At 32.5% G+C, this 23,044-nt stretch overlaps 1 protein-coding gene across 5 annotated transcripts in view; it reads right to left on the minus strand.

The window, feature by feature from the left end:
- The window catches only part of CEP290 (centrosomal protein 290), a 52,428-nt gene that overhangs the window by 18,638 nt on the left and 10,746 nt on the right, over positions 1-23,044 (minus strand). For all 5 annotated transcript variants that reach the window (XM_042889437.1, XM_042889438.1, XM_042889439.1 and 2 more), the window contains 24 exons: positions 22,626-22,798; positions 21,338-21,500; positions 20,623-20,723; positions 20,451-20,538; positions 19,869-19,981; positions 18,673-18,757; positions 17,211-17,353; positions 16,522-16,686; positions 15,493-15,642; positions 14,640-14,755; positions 12,656-12,758; positions 11,444-11,674; positions 10,770-10,943; positions 9,999-10,110; positions 8,752-8,957; positions 6,654-6,805; positions 5,855-5,966; positions 4,660-5,115; positions 3,685-3,849; positions 3,348-3,455; positions 3,126-3,260; positions 2,305-2,571; positions 1,123-1,230; positions 386-585 (listed from right to left, as the gene is read on the minus strand). In XM_042889437.1, the coding sequence (XP_042745371.1) occupies positions 386-585; positions 1,123-1,230; positions 2,305-2,571; positions 3,126-3,260; positions 3,348-3,455; positions 3,685-3,849; positions 4,660-5,115; positions 5,855-5,966; positions 6,654-6,805; positions 8,752-8,957; positions 9,999-10,110; positions 10,770-10,943; positions 11,444-11,674; positions 12,656-12,758; positions 14,640-14,755; positions 15,493-15,642; positions 16,522-16,686; positions 17,211-17,353; positions 18,673-18,757; positions 19,869-19,981; positions 20,451-20,538; positions 20,623-20,723; positions 21,338-21,500; positions 22,626-22,798 (3,826 nt within the window). The remainder of the gene's footprint in view (positions 1-385; positions 586-1,122; positions 1,231-2,304; positions 2,572-3,125; positions 3,261-3,347; positions 3,456-3,684; positions 3,850-4,659; positions 5,116-5,854; positions 5,967-6,653; positions 6,806-8,751; positions 8,958-9,998; positions 10,111-10,769; positions 10,944-11,443; positions 11,675-12,655; positions 12,759-14,639; positions 14,756-15,492; positions 15,643-16,521; positions 16,687-17,210; positions 17,354-18,672; positions 18,758-19,868; positions 19,982-20,450; positions 20,539-20,622; positions 20,724-21,337; positions 21,501-22,625; positions 22,799-23,044) is intronic.

The raw sequence follows: 23,044 nt of genomic DNA on the forward strand, positions 1-23,044 counted from the left end.
CAAGGTAAGTATCACAATAGCTTAAAGACAACTCTCATATCAAGACTAATTAAATGCTTTGTTTTTGATTGGATGGCACAAAGTTTATAACTGAAATACATTTTCTCAAGCCACATTTTTCAATATCAGCCTTAATGAAGATTTTTAAAGCAAAAATAGTTTACATTTACCAACCATAACTCTTACTTTTTTTTTTCAGCTAAACCCAAATATCAGCTAAAATACGCTCAATTCCACTTCAGTAACAGCAATGCATAGTGACCAACAGTGACTTAATGTTGACAGTCTTACTGTCAACATTACTGGGTTAATTAATTTGGGTTAATTAATTAAGTTAATTAATTAAGTTAAGTTGGGTTAATTAATTACATAATTACCAACTTACTGGGTTCTGATAGTCTCAAACTCTTTGATTTTCATCATAGTAATCTGTTTTTGTTTCTCCAAATCAGATGATGTTTTCTTTAATTTACCAACAAGTGAAGCAAGAGAATTGTCCTGTTCTACTACAGTTTGCTCCATTTCAGCTAAACGGACGAAATGTTTGTTGCTGTTAAGTGATAAAGAAGGATCTTCCATTAACTCCTGTAAAACAGAATAAATGTGTGTGATAAACATCTTATGCTTTAAATAAAAGGTTAGTGATGCATTTTAAATTCAGTTCTAACCAAACGTTAGTATCTAGCATGTTTATCTACTGAGATACAATTCCTATGCTACTTTGAAAAGAACTTTGCAGGTGGAAAAATCTACAGAATAACCAATTACATATGGCTGTCACCTTATCATCAATTATCAAAGGAAAATCTACACTGAAATGGAATTAATGCAACTGAATGAAAAGAATAAAGAAAAAATAAGCCTCCCTTCTTCCCCTTTAAGTCAATAGATTAGAATAAGAACAATGATGTTATAGTCTAAAGCAGAAACTTTGTGTTTTACACTTGTCCTCTAATTCATCAATGTCAAATTCAAGAATTTCTGAAGTTCTTTCTGTATTGACCATCTATTTATTTTTCATCATCATTATTACTTAATTTTGACTATAAAACTGTTCTTTTGAGTAACCAGTTTCAAAATATAGGAACAACTTCACTAATCCCACAAATACACATAGCTCACCAAAGCAGTCTGTTTCAATTTATTAAGAGAATTCTCAGTACACAAATCTAACTTCTGGTGTAGAACTCTGATGTCTTCTTCGTGTTTCTTTGCCATTTCCTCTTGTTTCTGTTAGTTAAAAATAAAAATGTCATTCTACTGATGCACATGGAACTGAAGTACCCTCCACAAAGATTCTTCAGTTATTGCTCAGTACTGTACCTCAATTTTTCCTCCAGTTCTTCTGTTTTTCACAAGATTTCTCATCTTGTTAATGACCATACATTTTTTCTCCCCCCTTCTCAGCACTTATTACTAGAAAAAAATGGACTACTGCAGTTTTAAAATATATTGTAAGTAGTGTACTGCAAAAGAACAGGAGCAAGAAAGCAAACACCAAAAGCTGTTCGTGCTCCTTGCCAACTGTGTCTCTCTATGTGTAGTGATATTCATACTATATAGTTTCCAGGGCTGCTTACTTTAGACTAACTTTAATGTGATCCTATGGGTTGAATGTCTACTAGCAGACAGAGAATAGTAGGTTCATTCTTAAGACTGCATCTTCTGTTTTATTTCCTATCCTAGAACTTGATCTTTCTCAGATAAAATAACGATATATGTTAACTAAGCAATGATGCTTCAGATGTGTGCTTCTGATCCAAACACACTAAAACAGATGTATCTTTAGTCTTGAAATATCTCCTAAACATAAGGTTTATTAATGTAAAATACACTTTAAGAATCTGGAAGTTATAGGATTTGCTTTAAGAACACAATAATATGCTTTAACACAAGGTTTATACTTTAAAAGTATATTTTAAATGCCAGCATATTTAAGAAGTATGTTTTCCATAAATGCTTTTCTTTCATATACCTTCCAAATTTACTACAAGATGCAGTCCACAGATCACTGTTGCAAATACTTGAAAAGCCTCTGGAATAAGAGTCCACTTCTCACAGCAAATTTTTATTATCTTCCTTTCATACTAATTTAATTCCTAGACATATACCATATGCATAAACCTCTTGACTAAGCAAACCTATTATTTAAAGAAGTTGATAAATTATACATGAAGTTTCTACAGAAAAAGAAACTAAACAAGTAATTGTATTCTCTTCTGAGACAAAAAAATTTCCTTTTCCACTACCAGTGAGAACAAAAACCTTACAAATGGAAAAAAAGTTTATGCAAGACATAAATACCTCTCTTGCTTTCGCAAGCAGATCTTGGTATTTTTTTAACATTTCCTCCTTCTGATTTAATCGTACTTGCATATTTGCAATAGTTTGATGAGCAATTTTTATTGCATGATGGTACTCTGGATCATCTTCTTTTTTGCATAATTCAGCTATTATTTTCTCTTTTTCTGACATTGAAGGTAACCGAAGTCTAAGTTCATTTATAATTTTGTCCTTGGATAAAACATTTTGTTCAGCTTTCCACAGAGCAGCTTCCTTTTCTTTTAATTTCTACAACAGAAAGCAATTATTGCATTCACAGAACTCAAGTGCTGCAAAAAAAAGAGCTTACATTTTAAAAAATCTAACAAGATTTGTCTAAATGGGTTTACAATCAAAAGGCTTTCTGTATTTAATTTTGGCTGTATGGAATTATTATTAGATCAAGAAAGTCCCAGGGTATTTTCTGCTTACATACTTATGCAACCATTTGTTGCATTATATTATTATTATTTGTATTATCAAAACTAATGTGGTGTTTTTGAGACTAGTAAACTGAATGTTGTACAAGAACATCCTACCCTAGTAAAGACATAATCTAAACTAATTAAAAATGTTCCCCAATAATCTGTCCCTACTGAAAGAACTATGTAACTACAAATAAATATATTATCTACATTTTTTCCGAGTTAAAATATTTCTAAGGGAATCAACACATTTGATGGACATTCATAAAAGGTATTTGTTAGAGAAATATAATACAGAAATACAGTACAATACAATACAATACAATAACATAGAAATATAACCATTATCCTTTCTATGGTATGTTATGGTTTAATTACCTCCTCCAGTGATTTGCAGGTTGCCTTTGTTTCTACAATTATTCGAACATGCTCCTGAATCTTCCTCAAAGCCAGCTCAAGTTGTTGTGGGAGGGGCAAACTAGGGTCTGGAACCGATCCTGCTGCCTCTTCACACTGTACAGAAAAATTTGTATTCATATTATACAACAGCTCTGAAAAATGTGCTTTTTAGTTTGCTTGTAGTTAATTCAGTGCATGTACCTTCAGAGCAGTACTAAGTATTTCATTCTGTTGCTGATCATATACGTCTAATTGGCGCTGCAATTCTAACTCCCTCTGGTCCCATGCCATTTGCCTTTCTTCATGAAACTGTAACAAATGTTTGATAAAAGCATTTTATTTATTAAAGGCAATGGAAAATTTATAACCAACTTAAACAGAAAAAAAAAGATAAAGTGCTATTCTAATAGCCCATTTGCTATTAAAAAGTATTACAGAACCATGATACAAACATCTGTTACAAATCTTACTACCAAGAATCACTTCAAAATCACTTAAAGAATATTCTGTTTTTCTAGTAGAATGCAGAAATGCATACCTTGTTCTGCTGCACAACTTCCTCTTCCAAATTATTGATTGTGCATTCGTACTCTGAAATTATGTTTTGCAAATACTTCATCTCTTCCTTTTGCTTGACTAATTCTCGATTGAGTTTAAGTTCCTGCAGATGGAGTTCCTCCATCTTCATATGCCATTCTATTACCTAATAATGAAAGATAAACAGTATTATCATCTACCAAGCCTACAAGCCACCTAGATGCAGTTACACTCCAGCTTTGAGGAAAGGCAGCACTTATCTAAGCAAGGGAAATATTCTGCCTTTTTAAGTTTCTTCCTTTGAATGAGGCAGCATGATAAGATTATGAACTGCAAAAAGAATTATGAAAAGCACAGAAGACAATTGGATAGGCAAAATGTTTCACCCATGCTGACAAAGACCTCTCTCTAAATAATTTTCAAATGACCTAACCAACTACACAGGGATTTGGAAGAGAAGTGAGAATGCCTTATTCAAATTGCAAAGCAGTATTTTTACAATAGCAAAATATGGCTAAGTAGAATTATATGGGTATAATAACATTTCTGAGCATACTTCCCTTGGATCTATTTAGAAGTTGGGAATTTGTAGCAAAGATTTCAGTACAAGCTCATGTAACAGAATTTCAGAATATTACTCTGTATTTAATTTAGTGCATAATTTAATTTAATTCATAATCTAATTGAATTTAATGCAATTTAATGCAACTGTAAGACCCTATTTCCTATGCCACTTCATTAGAAAAAGAAAATTAGTAACTCTGACTGCACTGACTTTTACACAGCAAATAACTAATCATGTTGCTACTTTTTTAAAATAGGAAAAGCAATAATGACAGCTGTCTTATTGACACAGTACATTTTGAGATCTTGAAGCTCTACATTAAACAGAGGTTCAGGAAACACACTGAAATGAAATTTAGCATAAATGCTAAATCAGATTCCGATTACTATTCAAAGCTGTAAGAAGGCAAACCTTTTGAGCTCCTCTCGTATCCTTCAATGCAGTTAATAATTCTTCCAAACTTTTCAGCTTCAACTCCACTTCCAGTGCTCTGTTTTCTGCATTTCGACGGTCCTGCTGGGCATGCTGGACTTCTTCTAGGATTTTCAGTTTGTCACTCTGTAGCTGAATCATTGTCCTTGAGAATTTTTCTTGTTGTGCTAAAGGTAGAGCCCCACTAAACTGTCTCCGCAAAGACTGAACTGTCTGTTGTAGATGTTTTGCTCTATTCCTTCCTTCCAGTCGGGCAAAATATAAGGCATGCTCTCTGTCATCAAGTTTCTGCTCTAAATGTAGATTGTGGATTTCCACCTTCTTTAGTTTCAATTTTAGAGTCTCCAACTTGCCTATAGCAATGGATTCACTGTCTTGAAGGGCTATGATACGCTGATGCAGTTTTGCGATAACTGCTTTTTCATCAGACTGTGCCTAAGAACAAAATTGTAGATCAAAATTATCTTCAAGTATGTTAATGCAGTGTATTACTGCAGCTATTACCTTTTGTATTTTATATATTGCGTGATTTTTATTCCACAGATACAAGTCTCTAAAAAGAACTTCTTATTTTTCCAATCTTATTAATACAGCTATACGTTTGAAGTAGACCTTTTCAGATACCAAGCTGAAAAACTGTTTCCTTCCAAAATACCAGGGAGTAGGGAAGAAAAGCAAACCCAACCATACCAAATATAATAACATAAAAGCCGGCAGAAGTGTTATATCCAGGGATTGAAACCATTCTAGAAGATGGAGACAATCCCAGAAATTGTTTTAGCTAGTAACTGAACAAGATAACAAGCTTTATCTTCAGCTTCACAAGTCAAAGCCTGTCTCATAAAAATAAAAACATAAAAAAAACCACTACCAACATTCTTGATTTTCTGTTTAAAAATTGACCCTTATTAATTATATAGGAATATATCTAAATAAATAGAAATAAGCTCAAGATCTTTTTTTTTTTTTTTAGCTGTACAACTAGAAATGGAAAAAAATATATACATAATTATGAAAGTAAGTACACAAAATTACTGAAAGGGTATGAACAAAGGATTGGTTTGGTAAGATCCTTCTGAAATAATTTTATAGGTTCCTCATTTACTGTAAATTTATTTCATTTCTTCCCTGCCCCGAGAAAAAAAAATTATAATAAACATTAATATTGCTGTACCTGATAGTCTAAAACTTGCATTCTAAGAGATTCCACTTCCTTGTCTTTGCATTGCTGCCGTGCCTCTAGAGCTTCAACTTGCATTTTTGCAATATCAGACAGTTCTCTCAACCTTACAGGAAAAACAAGAGCATTGTGTTGCTTCAAACTACTAGCTTTTCTACACTGAACATGCTAAGAAAATATACTTATTTTGTACCTTCATATCAAATATTTGAAGTTTTTTTTTTCTTTTCAGCACTCTTCTTTACTGCTCAGCAATCTTGTTAGAAAAATTCTTTTGTATTGCTTCTCACCTTTTATGATGGATTTTTCCTGTAAGTTTCCTACCAGTTATCTTCTCAAAGAAAACAAAGTCATGCTTTTTCCTTGAAGTACCTCTCTCCTTCTCTGTCTCTCCCAGTTCAAGATGTAAATGCGCAACAGGATTCATTTTCTATTCCATTCTCTGCTTCCCCAAGTCTAATGCCCCATTTTCAGCATCAGAATCACTGCACATATCCACAGACTTTGCTAATTTAGGGATATAGCAGGATTATGTTATTTGTTGTGGATGGTTGTGGCACAGAAACAGGAAAAAACCTTAATTTGTTTAAACATGCTAGCAATGAATATTTTAGGACACACATATGATTATCTATCCAGGCCAGCATTTAATTCCTTGTTCAAATCACAATGAGTCAAAAAAAAATCAAACATTGAAAAGTGTTATATGCAAGTATTTGAGCCAGTACAGTTGTTTTGGGTTTTTTGCACAAATCCAAACACTGCATTATGTATTTGTTACCTCAGCACTTACTTTGATACTTCAATCTTGAGCTCCATCTCACGCTTCTCTAGGTCCATGATTTGTCGTCTGTCTGCATCACTCACTGCCTTACTTACACTATTTGACAGTTCATCTCTTAATTCCTGTTCCACTTTCTGTGCCTCAAGATTGATTTTGGTGAGCTTAAAAAAAGAAGCAAAAAAGAGAGAACGATATTGTAAGCACACAACTGATCCCAAACCTGCAAAGAAAACAGAGTGCCCAAAGTAACCTTTTAAAGTCATTACAAAACACTGTTCAGCCATTTTTAAAGAGTAGTTTATTTTCTCTCTGCTTAAACATATTTTTGTTCACAGCATTGCATGCATTTAGGGGGAGAGATACAGATCAGCATGGAACAGATTTCTAAATTAAACCCTATTTTAATTAGTGAATTTTCTTAAAATCGTTCCAGCAAAGATCTTGCTTTTAAAATAAAATAAAATAAAATAAAAATAGTAAAACTATAAACTCTTTAGGAAATGAACTGTTTTACTTATATATTTAATTTACTGTCCAGCATATTAGGATTGATAACAGAAATACTGGAATAACTGTGCAGTTTCCTAATACCATATTTGTTTTGTTCTTTTTTAAAAACACCTTTATCAAGCAACCTGATTGTTAAATATCAAGTAAACAGAGTATCACATTCAAAGAGCATTAGGAAAAGATGGGACACATGAAAAGCATTACGGACACACGAACCTTAGGAATTAATTTACCAAATACAGTTCTGGCAGATTAATTTGATACAAGTCATCAATAAAATAATAAGCACAAGTCTTACAAAGACTGGCTGATGGAACTGGGACTGTTCTGTCTGGAGAAGAGGAGGCTCAAGGAAGACCTTATCTTTCTTTATAGCTACCTGAAAGGAGGTTGCGGCAAGGTGGCAATCTGACACTTCTCCACCGTAACTAGTGATAGGACTAGAGGGAATGGCCTCAAGTTGCACGAAGGGGAGGTTTAAGTTGGATATTACGAAAAATTTATCTCCGAAAGAGTGGTCAAGCACTAGAACAGGCTCCCCATGAAGGTAGTTGAATCACCATCATTGGAAGTGTTCAAGAAATGTTTAGATGTTGCACTGAGGGACATGGTTTAGTGGGAAAATATTGGTGGTAGGTGGACAGTTGGACTAGGTGATCTTGGAGGTCTCTTCCACCTTGGTGATTCTATGTTTAAGAAAATAATTAATTTCCTAAACAAACAAAATGTTTGGTATATCTTATTATCTGGATTTCATATATTTGAGGCAGTACTCTGAAAAAATATCAAACTACTCAAATAGAGGTTCTTATGGGAACTGTGAAAAGGGTAAGAAAATAAGGTCACATTGAAAGAGATTTATGAGTTTAGAATGTGAAGATTTCCTATTCTCAAAGTGATTGCACAGTTTTCATTAATTACCTGAGAAAATGCCTGAGCTATTAATGAAATAGGAGAAATTATTCCATCACAAGAGACTCTAAGAATATCAGAAAAATTAGAATTTAAAGAACTGAATAAAGTCTCCTACTATTAAATAATGAATTTATAAAACAAGCTTCAAAAAGAAATACTGCGGACAAAGAAATCCAGCAAGATTAAAACTCATGTAACAAGTAATTGTAAGGATCATCAGCTTCAACAGCACTTTACTTCTATGCCTGTATTACAGAAAATTCTTGGTATGTCACATTAAAACAAAGTCTGCAAAAGAATCATGACATTCACTTACAAAGCTCTAACAATTGAAATCATCAATAATAAGGGGAAAATTAGCAGAGAAGACTGTATGAATTAGACATAAGAAACTGGTGAAGAATAGGCTTCTTCCTGTGACTCTCCTGATAAACTAGAAAACTATGTCAAGTTGCTCATCATGTGTTTTATAGAGAACAAATGTTATTTGAAATAAACAGTCAGTATTTATTTTTTTAATAAAAAAATTTCAGTCATGCAAATTTGCAGCTCATAAAAGGCATCTGTATTTTGCATCATAAACTGGTCAATCAAAATGATACGTAACTGAGTAATCCTTTTCAAAAAACTCAAGTATATGCTTCTAATACATGTCAAATTATGTTGTTAATTCTGAACACACCTCAGCAAACTTTGTTTCCAATTCGAAATTGCGTTCTTCTACTTGCTTTAAAGTATTTCTTAAATGTTCATACATATGTTGAGAATGTTCTGCTCTCTGTCTTTCATTTAGTTCCTTCATTTCCAACATGGCAATTTTCTTAGAAATTGATGAAATCTCACTGTTGGTTATTGCTTTCGTTGCCTTGTCCACAGCATTGTCATCCCCTATATTAAAAAATATTTACATTATAGAATACACAGGCTGATTCAACTATGAAAATTACTTACACCTTGAAGGAGTCTCCCTTTATCCTTGTTATATAAACTTTATCTAAACATACACTACATTAGATGGCGGAAAAATGTTTTACTGAGAGAGTGGTGAGGTGCTGGAACAGGTTGCCTAGAGAGGTTTTGGATATCCCATCCCTGGAGGTGTTTAAGATCAGGTTGGATGGGGTCCTGATACTGGGTACTGTTAGTTCTGGTCTAGTACTAACATAGCAGCTGGCAACACTGCCTGTGTTAGGTAGGCTGGAATCTGATGATCCTTGAGGTCCCTTCCAACCCAAGCCATTCTGTGATTCTATATTGTTTTTTAAACTGGAGGCTCACCTATTTAAAAAGTATTGCCTTATTACATTTTTTAAATATCCGATCAGGATAAAATATTATTATCCATTTTAAATGTGTATCTGCAACCGTGGTTAGAGAATTAACAACTGCTTTCAGTGTTTACTTTGTTTTTCTTCAGCTGGTAAATCTTCAAGAAATTTAATCAAAAATCTTTGAAAGAAAAATAACTGAATGAGTTCTTCTTGAATAATAACATATGTAAAATATAAATAAGAAGAAAAAACATTTTGTTTCAGAACATGAATCCAAGAATAAGAGATTATTTTATTGACCACCAATGAAGTACTTTGACTGACAACTGAGTTAGAGAAAAATAAAAAAATAAATTCAGTAGATATAGCTTTGCAAGTTCTGGCTTTTAAACCCTTGACCCAGCAATCTAAAAGTCAATGCAAAATAGTTTCCAGAGGAAGAAAACAATCTTGGTTTTGGTAGAATAGGTAAGTAAAAAGAAAACAAACAAAAGAAAAAAAAAAATCACACAGAAATTACTTGAAAAAATTAAGACTACTAATGCAAGACACAAAATAATTTTGACTTTTTTCTTAAAAGAGACACATGAATTTTAAAACATTGTAAAATACAACTTTTACACAGAACCATTTGTTTTTCATGTTGCTCCATACTTACCCAGCTTAGTCATTTGTTCCCAAGCCTGTTCTATGGTATGAAGTTTCTCTTTTGTGATTTCCAGTTCTTTATTCAAGAAATTTATCTGTGCTTTTAAGGATTCATTTTCATGCTACATGACAGAAAATTTGCAACATAACAGCAAACTATTAAACTTTAGCAGACTAGACGTTTATTATCTACAAAATCTTAACACATTTTACGTAAGTACAACAAATTTATGTTTTGGAACAAGAATAGCTTAAGTTGCCTCATAAGCTTTTTCTGTTGAATTTTACTATCAAACTACTACTACCATGAATATTTAGCATCACAGTCACTTTGGTTCCTAGATTTCTTCGTCTAATTCTAGATTGTCCAAGTTTGTCATACTAAGCATATCATTTCCAGCAGGAAGAGGAGAAGTACTTCTGGAGGATATTTCATTTTACACCTAAGTACAGGTTTGATTGATCAAAAACAATACCAGCAACAAATTAAAGAAGAAGCTTTTAAGCGTGGATTGAAAGCTGGGACTTCTCATATTTCTTAATACACTGACAAATTACCAGTAAACAAATTAAAATTTGATAGCAACAATTAGACTTGCTCCAACATTGCATAGTCATCATAGAAATGTTTTAACTTGCAATTTTAGTGTTAGGACTTCCAATGCCATGGAAGACAAGTTCTGTCTTTCTATTAACCCAGCAGAAAAAAAAAAAATGCAGAATGAAAGTACAGTGAGGTGTCGTTTTGAACCTTAAGGCTCAAAGGTAACACAGACTTTACCTCCATGTGTTCCATGTTTGTTGTCCGCTGGACGAGCAAATTATCTTTTTGTAACATATCTCTGTATTTAGCAGTTAATGCATTATATTGCTTATTAGCCAGTTCTAGTTCAGACAGTGGAACACTACCATCCAACACTTTTTGTAGAGCTGCAATCTTAAAGCTAGCCATTTCCTATGAAAATAATTAATATAATGGGTTAATGAGATTTACTAGATAAAAACTACTTCAAAGAAAAAGAGAATAATAGTTACTATAATGTTAGAATAATACGATACTGTTTTAACTTACTACATTAATATACATCTTTATGCACTGTTTCCAACAAACACTGACAAAATTTTGCTGGTACTGAACTGTCCAGATGATTCTATCATTAGTTACCTCTACATCATAACACACTTGCAAAAACATCCTTTATAAAGATGAGTTAATGCAGGTGCTATTAACCTGAAGGGCCAAAAAGTGTGATATGATTTCATATGAGACTTTTAATATAAAGAACTTATTGAAGCTATTTCAGAAGAAGAAAACAGATCTCATATTATAAATACAAAGAATGCTTTGACAAAACAGCATTGAGCAAGCACTTATATAAAGCATTCAACAAACTAGTACTGCCCAAGTTTTTTAAAAAAGTATATTTAGTGCCAAATTGTAACAGAAAAATATACCTTAAATCGTTGCAAATGTCCAATCTTCATTTCAACTGCAGTCTCCATATGTGTAATTTCACTCTTCAATTTCTCATTTTCTTTTCTAAGATGTCGTTCTATCTCAAGTAGAGTGGTATATTGCCTTGTTAATGACCTTTCATTAACGCGTAAAACAGTTATTTTTCTAGTATTTTCTGCAAGCCATTTTTTTGTTTCATCAGGATCCAGCTCAAGTGCACTGAGTAAATTCTGTAAAAATACATTTTTTTTAACAAGAGTCTTGTACAGAAATATGGTAGAATTCAAATCCATTGATGTTGACAAGTTTCCTTTGTCAAAATACATTTTCTAGGCTAATTTTCATAATTCCATTAAACTGAAATAATTTAGTTTTGTAATAAAATACACATGCAGACTAAATGCATGCATAAACATACAAGGAAAGAAAAAATCTAAATCTTCAAAGTCATTAATTTCTGAAGAATAGTTTCCAAACTTAGAATAAAAATAATTCTCTACATACTCATCAGTTTTCATTCTTTTACTAACCTTATGTTTCTAATCATAACAAAATGTTTTTGAATCATCTTCTAGACTAAATAAAACAAACACTAATAATGACCTGCTTTGAGACCCATATTTAAGAACTAAGATTTGTAAAGTAACCACATGATCTCTGCGCTCTCATAGGTACATTCATGTGTGCACATGTTTGTATGCATACATAAATCCTGGAGGGGTTGTGGAAAGAAACAATAGTGACTCAGGTCACAGTAGACACTTGAGCATCAGCTTTACTGTTGTACACATCAGCCAAGAAGACAGGGAAAAGGAACTGGAGCTGTAAAAATCCCCGATTTCTCTGACCCTAACTAAGAAGAGTAGTCCTTCTTGTGGCTCCTGGAAGCCTAAAGCAATTCAAAAATCTAGTTCCTTAACAACTAGCATGCTTTCTGCTTTTTTGGCCTACAGTAAAATGTTGTAGGTGTCTTCACAATAATAGTATAGTTTACTTTTTGTATTCTTGATATTGATTGTACAGTTCCCTGACAGATAATTACATTTCAATAATAAATCAATAATTTCCCTTCTGATTAGATTTGAATTGAGCAGATTTTCCCTGTGCAACATTTTGCTCTTCTAATAAACTATAGTACTGTTCTATAATCACTCTTTATTAGCTTCTACTTATTAATATGTTTTTAAAGAGGAAGCAACAAAAGTACTTACAGAGTATTCCTTTATTTTTGTAGCATCTTGTTCTTTTTGCTCCTCCAGCTTTTTCTTTTCCTCTTTCATTTCTTCTGATTCTTTCTGCCAGTTTTCCTTTTCTCTAAAACAGTAATCAAATACATTCATTCAGAATCATGAAGCACTTGGAGATTTTCAAAGCCAGCAACATTGAAATACTGCAAACCAAGATTATTATCTTTTTAAAGCAATAATGTAATTTTTTAAAGGTGTTATAAATTACAGGTGGATAACTGAAAACTTATCTCCTCTGTTTGAGCTGCAGCAAGTTTAACAATTTCCCTTAGGAAATAGGCAAAATTAAACTTGGACTCCTCATATCCAAGATCAGCATCAGAGGTCCAAATTATATATAAAAAAAAAAAAAAAAAAGGCAAGCAATGGCTGTAACATTAACTCAAATTTTCAACAGTCTTGCAAGTCTTTCCTTCCATAGCATTCATTTTGTTTCAGGTGCACAGACATCATCATTTCCCACTCCAGCTTTTCTATGTCAGTTAAAAAAATAAAAACATAAAATCATTAAGCCTTGCGGTGGCCCAAATTACTCCCCTCTATTAAAGAATCTCCTCCCCTTACTTCAACCTGTAACTCATTTAGAGAAGGAGCCTCGAATTATCACAAATCATAGAACTGTAGGGGCTGAAAGGGACCTCTAGAGATCATGTCATCTAGTCCAACCCCTCTGCCACAGGTCAAGTTGCACAGCTAGGCATCCAGGCAATTCTTGAATATCTCCAGAGAAGGGTCTCCACAACCTCTCTGGGCACCACCCTTACTGTGGCCCACCACCCTTATTGTGAAGAAGTTCTTAGCACTTTAGTGTGGAAATTCCTATGCTTCAATTTCTGGCCATTTCCCCTTGTCCTGTCGCCACACATTGCTGGAGTCTGGCTTTGTTGCTTTGTCTCCCTCACCTTAGTATTTATATATATATGATCAGATCTCCTCTCAGTCTTCTTTTTTCAAGGCTGAACAGAGCCAGGTTCCTCAATCTTTTCTCATAACAGAGGAGCTCCAGGCTCTTTATCGTCTTCATGGCTGGACTGTTTCAAAGAAACCCCTGTCTTTTTTGTACCAGGGAGCCCAGAATCAGACACAATACTCCAGATGAGGACTCAGCAGGGCAGAGCAGAGGGTGCTTTTTAATGCACCCCCAGGACACACTGCTGGCTCATGGCCAACCTGATGTCCAACAGACACCCAGGTCTTTCCCTGCAGGTCCCTCCCTGTGACTGAGGTATGTAATCAAGTTGATCAAGTAATATGAGACAATATATAATACTCCTTAATGCCTGAATGGTAACATTATCTGGGAAATCTTAACTAAATCAGTGAACAAACAGAAGCTCCTACAAGATGAAACACTATTTTTCCAAAAGTCAACCAGTCACTGCTATTCCAATCCCAAAATAGAAAGGATACAACACATAAAACTAGAAATCTGTTAGCAACCCAAATCAGCAGATTGACCCTTAAGCTTTTAGCAAATTAGGGTCTTTTGACTTTAAGAAGAACTTTGTAGAAATTAGATTCAACTAAACATATGAAAGAATTGATTGAAACAAGCATAAAGGACTGAAGATCTGAAATCCTGAAAGAGAAATGTCTGACTCTCTTTGGATAACCATTTTATGTATTTTTTTCTCCCTCAGAGAAACTGCTAGGACTGTATGCAATGTGAAAGCCAGTAACAAGATTCTAATAAATATCAGAAATCAGATGCAAAAAGTACAATGCAATTATCATTTTAGATTATGCAGAAAAAGATACGGTAGAAGAAGTTTTATGGAAGAGTTCTCTCAGTTTTTTCAGGACTAAAGAATATACAGGACGTCCGGCTACAAGATCAGCAGCATTTCTGACAGTAATCAAAGAACCACTCCAGTGTAGCTGTAAATTTTGACTCAAAATTATTAAACATGTACATATTTGAACTGAAGAATTCAGAGAAGAACAATACCTTTGATATTCTTTATAAAGCAAGCCTTGTTGATGACGAATTACTGCAAATTTTCGTTTGTAGTCCTCTACTGCATCTTCTAATTGTTTAAGTAACTGTTCTTTATTTTCCAGTTCCTAAAGATTATTTTCCAAATAAAAAAAAAATTGAAGGCATTATTACAAACTTTAAACATAAAAACATAATTAGTCATAATTACAGCTTTTCCTTTCACTTTTTATGATAGATACTTCTAACATGAATTCTGTGAATTGCAGATATGAAATGTCTTTCTGTAGAAAAAGGAAGTCCAATAAATACTGTCATATGTATTACCAGGTACAAAACTGTTCTGTTGATGTTGTTAGTATTTGGCTCACAAAGAATACCAATTGAAAATATACACGGAGAGCCATGCTCTTCTCACACTCCTAAATAAATGTTTATTTTATCTTACACCGTTAAGAAATATTCTCGTAAGAATAGTAAAACAACAAGTTATTTTTACTCTGTTCTTTGAAGAGTTACAGGGATTCCACGTTCAGATACAGCTGTGAAATCCAGAAAGCAGTGAGACAATTTCTCATACAATAAAACTGCTGAATTGTAAAGTAGATTTTTACATCAAAATTCAGATTTTAAACACAAGAAATCCAAACTGTTGCCAAATACATAATTACAATCTTTTGTGTTTACAGCACAGCAAAACTTCTACAGCTTAAAAAAAAACCAAAAAACCAGAAATGTCCAAAGAGCTTCCAGATGTCAAACTTCAAAACAATTTTGGAGACTTTTCTTATGTCTATGCATGACATGGTAGTAGATTTTGGAGGAATGAGCTATACGACTCAATATCAAGGGGTAAATACATTACCTGTATTAGATGTATTAAGTATTCATTCAAAGAATTAATCATATTAACACTTGAAGGAACCATCCCTTCTGGAAGATTCACTGTTTTGAAGATAACACTGGCACATTCTGATTGACGTAATATGCAAATTTCATTATTCAGCTGTGCAATCTTAAGAAAAGAAAAAACAATAAAGTAACATTTTTTATTCCATTAAAAATATCCAACAAATGGAGAACATGTTGGCTTCCCAATATTTTTAAGTCAGTTGTTATTAACTATGTAATTCAGTTCCACTTACGTTCTAAAGCATTCATAGAAAGCAAACTTAAAAATAATGTGATTCCATATATTATTAAATGCACAGTATCTTGAGCTAAATGAGTCAATGACTCCAAAAATCAGGGCAGATTTTAACTTTTTAAAAGATAAAGTTTAGGATAGAATTATTGCGTGGTTATCTGATGTAAACAAATCTTTCTTTCTAAACAAGTTTTTGCTCTTTCATTTCTTAAAGGCTCTCCAGTTCTCCAGTCTAACAGTACACAAAACATTATTCTAGAATATTAGTTGCAGGGAAATCTTTTTGCATTACAAAAGCTATCCTCAACGGCAAACTTAAATTTGTCTTCTTCTAAGATATAATTCCTTTACTCCTTCCTGACCTGGAATTCAGAAGAATATAGCGTACAAAAAAATGACACAGAAGAATCATTTTAGAGCATTATTCACCATTTTTAGAATACTTAATCAGTTTTGGCTTTTTGAAGAAAGCAATCTGTAAGCATTTTTTGATACAGCTCTTTCCAAAAGAAAGCCAGCCACTCTTTGTGTTTCAAGATCATAGGGTTATTCCAAGGCCAAAATAACATTATGAACAGTAACATTTGAATTTAAAATGTTTTGAATTCATAAATTCAATCAATATTCATTTAATTACATTGCTTACATTACCTAATTTCAGCAACTTACACATTGTGTGCTTTTGTTCTAAATGATCACAAGTCATTTCTCAAGCAAAAAATAAATCATTCAACATAAACTGTATACCTTTTCATTTGCTTTTGCCAGCTGATTAGAGTAATTTGTTGACTCCTTCTGAGTCTGTTTCAGTTCCTGTCTTAATTCTTCATTTCTTCCTGTAAGCTGATCAACTTGAGCTTTCAAGTGCACACTAGCATCAAAGATTCCCTCTGTGTTCTTTGACTCAATAGCCTAGCATAGCAAAAACATTTAATTCACACAACAGAGAAGTAGAGAAAAGAACAGAAAAACAGACATGTTAACTTTTTAAAATCCGCTCATCTTTTTGCTGATGATATATGTACCACATACTATGATACAAATGATACAAATGATCATGTTTTCCTATAAAAATACTAATTTTTCAATACGATGATTAAATAATGTTTCGACATTTCCTGTAGACCCTGCATAGATGTAATACATGCAAATTAACTTTTATCTTAAGCTTTATATCTAGGACAGTAAACTCATCCAAGTCAGTTTCATACTATCTGATCAACTTTATTTATTTATTTATTTATTTATTTATTTATTTATTGCTATCTCTTTTTGTTCTATTTTTATTTATTTATTTTTACAGAGAAGTCACATCATGCAATCCCACTTTTACTTGTAAGGAAGTATGTACCAGCCACTATTTATTTATACAATAATCAAAGACAAACCTATAGCCTAAAATCATATAAAGAGAAATAGTAAGAGAATGAGCTTACATTAACTAAACGATCCAAACTAGGGATTACTAAGGCTGTTTCTCCTCCCTTTACACTAGGATCCTTTTGCATTTCCTTCACAGCTTGCAATATTTCTTTCATTCCTTGTTCAAGTTGTTTATTCTCTTCTGATAATTCTTTTACTGCAATAAATATTGTTAATGTGTCTAAAAGCACTATAACATGATTTATTTACTAGAACATTTCATAATATCTCTTGATTTTATATATAACATTCATATTACATATACAGAAGACTAGCTCAGAAGATTTTTGCTGGAGAAATACCAATAAAACAATAGAGAAAATCCTTCATGAGAAGACATCTGACTTTACTGAACTTTTCAGTATTCCATGTTTCCTGAAACTTTCTAAAGTTTTTTGTTAGCCTGTCTGATCAATTCTCACAGATTCAGAAACATAGTTATCTTGGAAATATTTGTGTGTAACAATGATGAATAGAAGGATTGCTTGAATTCTTGGTACAGACTGGTAAAACAAAACATTTAAATTCATTGGGTATAATAAGGACTCTCAAATAACACAGTTTTCCTACCACTATTTGTCTCTCAAGTGAAATTCCAGAGTTTCTAGTATGGAAGAAGAAGTTTAGAAATATTAAATAAATACACAGATATACAGATAGATACACGGAAAAACACAAAAAAATCTTGAGGAGATTCTCTGCATCTTGAAAACATGCCTGACTGCCCACAAAATTGAGAAGTGAACTGCAAAATGTGGAACAGTTTGAGTAGTGTCACCAAGTCTATTTTGAAAAGCCAAAAAGAATTTTTAGAATTCAAACTCTCTAGGAAACATTAAGATCCTTGTACAGATAAATTAGCATTGTTTCTATTTCAGAGTCTGCATGCAACGCACCTCAGATAGCACATGTGTACACAAGTAGAAACTGGATTTAATTTCCCAAAGATTTCTTGGAGAATGAATGCATAATTAAGCAAGAAAAATGCACTCTCATTTTAAATAAGATCTCTCACAGTATTAAAGATTTTCCTAGGTCCAGTTCTTAAGAAGAAGAGAATCTTGTTCAATGCATCTAATATGAATAAACTACATTTCTTGTATTACCACTGGTTTAATTTAACATTAGAAATATACATGCGTGTTATTAACAGACAATGCATACATATATAAATATAAACACAATTTTTTGTTTTAAAATTGCATTAAGGACAATCCAAAGAAATTCTAATTTGACAAATGCTATTTATGTTTGCAAACACTGTGCTAACATCTGGATCAATTCAGAAACCTAATTTCTGTAAAATGGTATCAAAATAATTGCTTAAAAGAATTCTATGTACGTTGCAAATTCAATCATTGTGAAAGATACCAAACTAAACTGCATTTAAAAGAAACTGCAAAGGTGAATAAACAAACAAGTAACTGCAGGTATCTGATAACACTGTACTTTTTAAAATATATTGTTCCAACTTACATTTAGATTGAAATTTGACTATTACAGTCCTGTTCTTTTCCAAATCTCTCTCTCTGTCTCTCAACTCATTTTCAAGATACTCATTCTAAAGAAACAAAAAAAGAATTAAAAACTGCAAATTAGGAATATTAGCAGTAAAATTCTAATTAAGACTCTGCAGTTACAAAATGCTAAGTGAGTATGAAACATTTGAAAATATTCTAATCCACTACATTCAACAGTGAAATTATATAGTATATGAACCAAAATGAAATGTTACATCTTGGACAGCTATTAAAGAAATAGTCTGGCTGTAATAAAACCATCAAGAAAAGCTACTTAAACTATAAATAAAATTTATATAAATATCCTTTCTCTGTTTTGTTTTTTAATTTTAAAAAACCTACAATCTACTACTACCTCCTCTGCTTGGCTTCTGTATTATTCAAGCTGTAATTCTGCATAACCACTTAGCACATTCTTAACCAATAAATTTCTGGATAGCTGGTCATTCTAAAAGAACAGTCCAAGAAGTGGCCTTAAACAAAAATCTTCCTTGCTAGTTTGGTCTGAATTAGAAGTTACACACTCCCTTGTTTCTGTAATTTTGATTATTTACTTCTGAGGCCTGCCACATTCTATGATATGCAGAAAATAAACATGTATAGTCTGATATTGAGTCTGTTGATATTTCTCTCATCTCTATATTACCTAATATCCCTGATGTCAATGTAAACTGTAGTTCTGGTGATAGAAAAAGTTCTCTTATGCTAAGAGTTTCTGAATTACAACTGTCATTAATAACTTGCAACTTTGTCACATGTTTTGAATTTAAATGAAGCAAAGAAGTATTTTTAGTTTTTTTTTCCCAAGTGATTTAAATTCCCAAGCATGCCAGAAGTTCTTCAAGGTAGATTTTCCACAGCCTCACTCTTTTCAGCTATATCTTTCACGTAGTTCAAAAGGCTAACTGATGCTATTCTATCTGCAAGCGTGTTTCTCATTTCCATGTTATACGTGTTGCTAGCCTATACTCACAGAAAATAAAAAATGTTAATTAGTATTCAAAGAAAAGTTTTTAAAAAATAGTAATTTGTGATTTTTTAAAAGTAGTTAAAGATTTTAGAAAATATTTAAACAGACGTTTACAAACTAACACTACTGTTCTATGAAACAGACACATAGTAAATGCTTATGAGCTTGCTTTATAAACCTACCTTTGCCTTTACTTCGGCAATATTATGGGTGTTCAAGAAATCAAATTCTCTCTTACTCATTTGCTTCTGTTCAATGAAGTTGTCTGTTATCTGCACATCACCAGCCTCCAGTGCTAATTGCAAGTAAATGTATGAGAAATGAATGACTATGATTTTTTTTTTTTTTTGGTCTTCAAACAAGTAAATATATTCCAGTTAGTAGATCAGAGTTCTATTTTTCTGTCTGCAGAGTAAGGAGCTGCAAACCTTTCCATTCAAACGGATTATATTTGCTTAGACAGCAAAGAGTAGAAATTTTTAAGATTTCTGAAATGTATTCATTATGAAGATGTACTGCAAATCATGGTGAGATAATCTATACATAAGAAGTGCAAACCAGTGACAGTGATGCATTACTAGTCAACAAGTCGAAAATCTATTGGGCTGTAAGACCGCAGAAACATAAAACCACTCCCCTCATCTTACAGATTCAGAGAAAAGTATTTTACCTTCTAATTTAATCAACACTATAAATTGAACAGAGCTGCATTATTTCTATAGACAATGTTCCCACAAGACAGTTTGTAACAAAAAATGTCCTACCTGTCGTGGCAACTTTTCTTCCTTTCTCCTGAGCCAATTTACGAACCTGCTTTTTCAGTTCAATTCTTTCCTCTTCTAGTCTTTCGATCTGCATATTATTAAAAATCAGTACTTCATTCTGTTCACAGTATTATAATGCAGTAGTTACATAAAAATATGATTTATCACTTACCTCTTTCAAAAGAATCTGGTTTTCAGATCTATACTGCTGCTGTTTCAGTGCTTTGCTGTTTCTGAATTCATTTAAATCAATCATTGCCTTTGGCTCAAGACCTGAAACACAGTACACACATATAATGTGTAATCATTCATTAAGAAGGAACATTAATGTTAATGGTCATTAGTAGATAGCCCATTTAAATAATAATATAATCAGTCAGGGAGAATAAAAAAATAGTAAATTGATGGGTAAATATATACGTATTTCCACACATTATGCTCTGTGTAAAAATAACAGAAGAAATCACAATTTTGCTTCAATTGCTCAAAAAACTGCCATAAAATACCACCGAAAATTCTCTGTACTTATGTTTTGATACCCCCATAAAAAAATAAGCCTGCCCAATTTTTTCCTGTTTTTCAATCTAGAATTACAATTTCAATATGTTTTGATTTCTAAATACTAAATTATGAAGCCAATAAATCATCTACAGTCAAGAAAGAATCAAAACTTAAAAGGCAATGCGAAAGTCTCCTCCTTTCTTCAGCCAAAGGAGTCTGTAACATAAATTTAGAAGTATACATTCATTCATTTTTTCCTAACTAAAGCTACTTGCAACTATTAGCAAAATCATGTAAGTATTTCCAAGTAATTACCTGGTATAGTAAAGAAAGTCCATGACATTCTTACACAATCAGTAATTGAAAATGTAATAAATACAACGTACCTAAGCGCTCTCTAAGCTCTTCATTTTCATCAAGAAAATCATTTATTTTAAGTTCAAGTTTATTGATTTCCTTAATTAACATTTCAATCTCGTGATCTCGTATTTTGATTTGCTTTTTTAAATCCTTTATTTCAGCAATAGCCTCTTCCAAACCATACACTCCCTGTAAAAATCCAAATGGAAATTATTAACAAAGCCTCCAACAGAGCTCAGAGAAAAAATTACAAATCTGTTTCATTGTTACAAAGTTAATGACCCTATTTGAAAATAAAACAAGAAAGAACTGCTGTGATTCAGAACTTATGCCAGCAATCATAAGGGACCTGTGATAAGCAAAACAAAGACAATAGCCAAGTGAAGAAATCCTTCCAGAAGACTACAGGGATCACATGAGTTCATTCTCTTGACGGCCTGATCCAGTGTCCACTAAAGTAAATGCTGACCATAGCATATGGCAAATTTCTAACTGCAGTGCCTATTTCTTTCATGCAAACATTTTCAGGAAAACATGCCACAGTATCTGTGATTCTTCATCACTGCATTAAAGGATAGCAAGACTTTCAATTTTGAAATTTTCAAATATCTTTGAAATTAATTCCTCAGGCATATAAATTTGACCAAAAGTGCTAATTGTCAAAGTAATTTTTGAGGAACCTGATTTTTACGTACATATATATATTACTTACATCAAATATTAACTACTTAACAAGAAAATGTTTTTCAGTTATTATCACTCTTCTACACTGTGCTTACTACAGTATGCTGTCAAATAAAAGCAAATCCTACAAATCTGTCCTCTAATTACAGAGGCTGCACATTTCGAAACTGAATCCACTTATCATAGGATTCTTTGAAGATTCCATCTTGACTGTGATCAAAAACAGCCAGCACAGCTTCACCAAGGGCAGATCATGCCTGAACACTCTGGCTGTCTTCTATGATGGAGTGATGGTATCAGAGGACAAAGATCAAATGATGTCATCATTCCATGACCTAATAAAATTTCTAATAAAATTTTAATTTTATTAATTAAAATTAAAGTTCAATAGGTTTCACTCACATTCAGCCTGTGTTCATATGTTAATATTATCAATTTGAAAACGTTTTTATGCACAGTTAACAAACTGCATACAGTTAATGAGCAGTAATGTTATTATAAAAGGAAAAAAATAGCATTGGAAGACATTCATTTAATTTCTAATTTCAAACACAATCAATAAAATGCAAAGAGAAAATGATTTGCTAAAACTATGATGAAATATTCTGTCGACTTGAACCAACTGTTTACCAGTTCGTAGTCTTTCATTCGTTTCAGAGCTTCAACAAGTTCTTTGTCCTTTTCTCTAGCATCTGCTTCTGCTAGTTCTGCTGATTTCTCAGCCTCCTTAGTTCTCTCTTCTAGCAGTTTTAATTTTTCTTGCATTTCTCCTAGGCGATTCTGCTGAGCAAGAGTTGAAAGACCTGGAAAGAAAAACAATTACCTGGTGACAATTCAGTTAGAAATTCTACCTAAGAAATACTTCAGATAATGTTATAAAGGAGATCTTCATTACCTGTTCTTTTAAGCAAGTAAAGCTACATATTAGAGCTTTTTTTTTTTCCGATTGTTCCTTAAAACAGCCCTTATAAGAAGTATGCATATAAGAGACATCAGAATTTATTTTGAATTGTATGTAATTAATCATTTGCAGGTCTTTACAGAGGTGA

This window comes from Lagopus leucura, unplaced genomic scaffold (genome assembly GCF_019238085.1).
Source record: "Lagopus leucura isolate 7727_CA_CO unplaced genomic scaffold, USGS_WTPT01 Super-Scaffold_100159, whole genome shotgun sequence".
Lineage (NCBI taxonomy): Eukaryota > Metazoa > Chordata > Aves > Galliformes > Phasianidae > Lagopus > Lagopus leucura.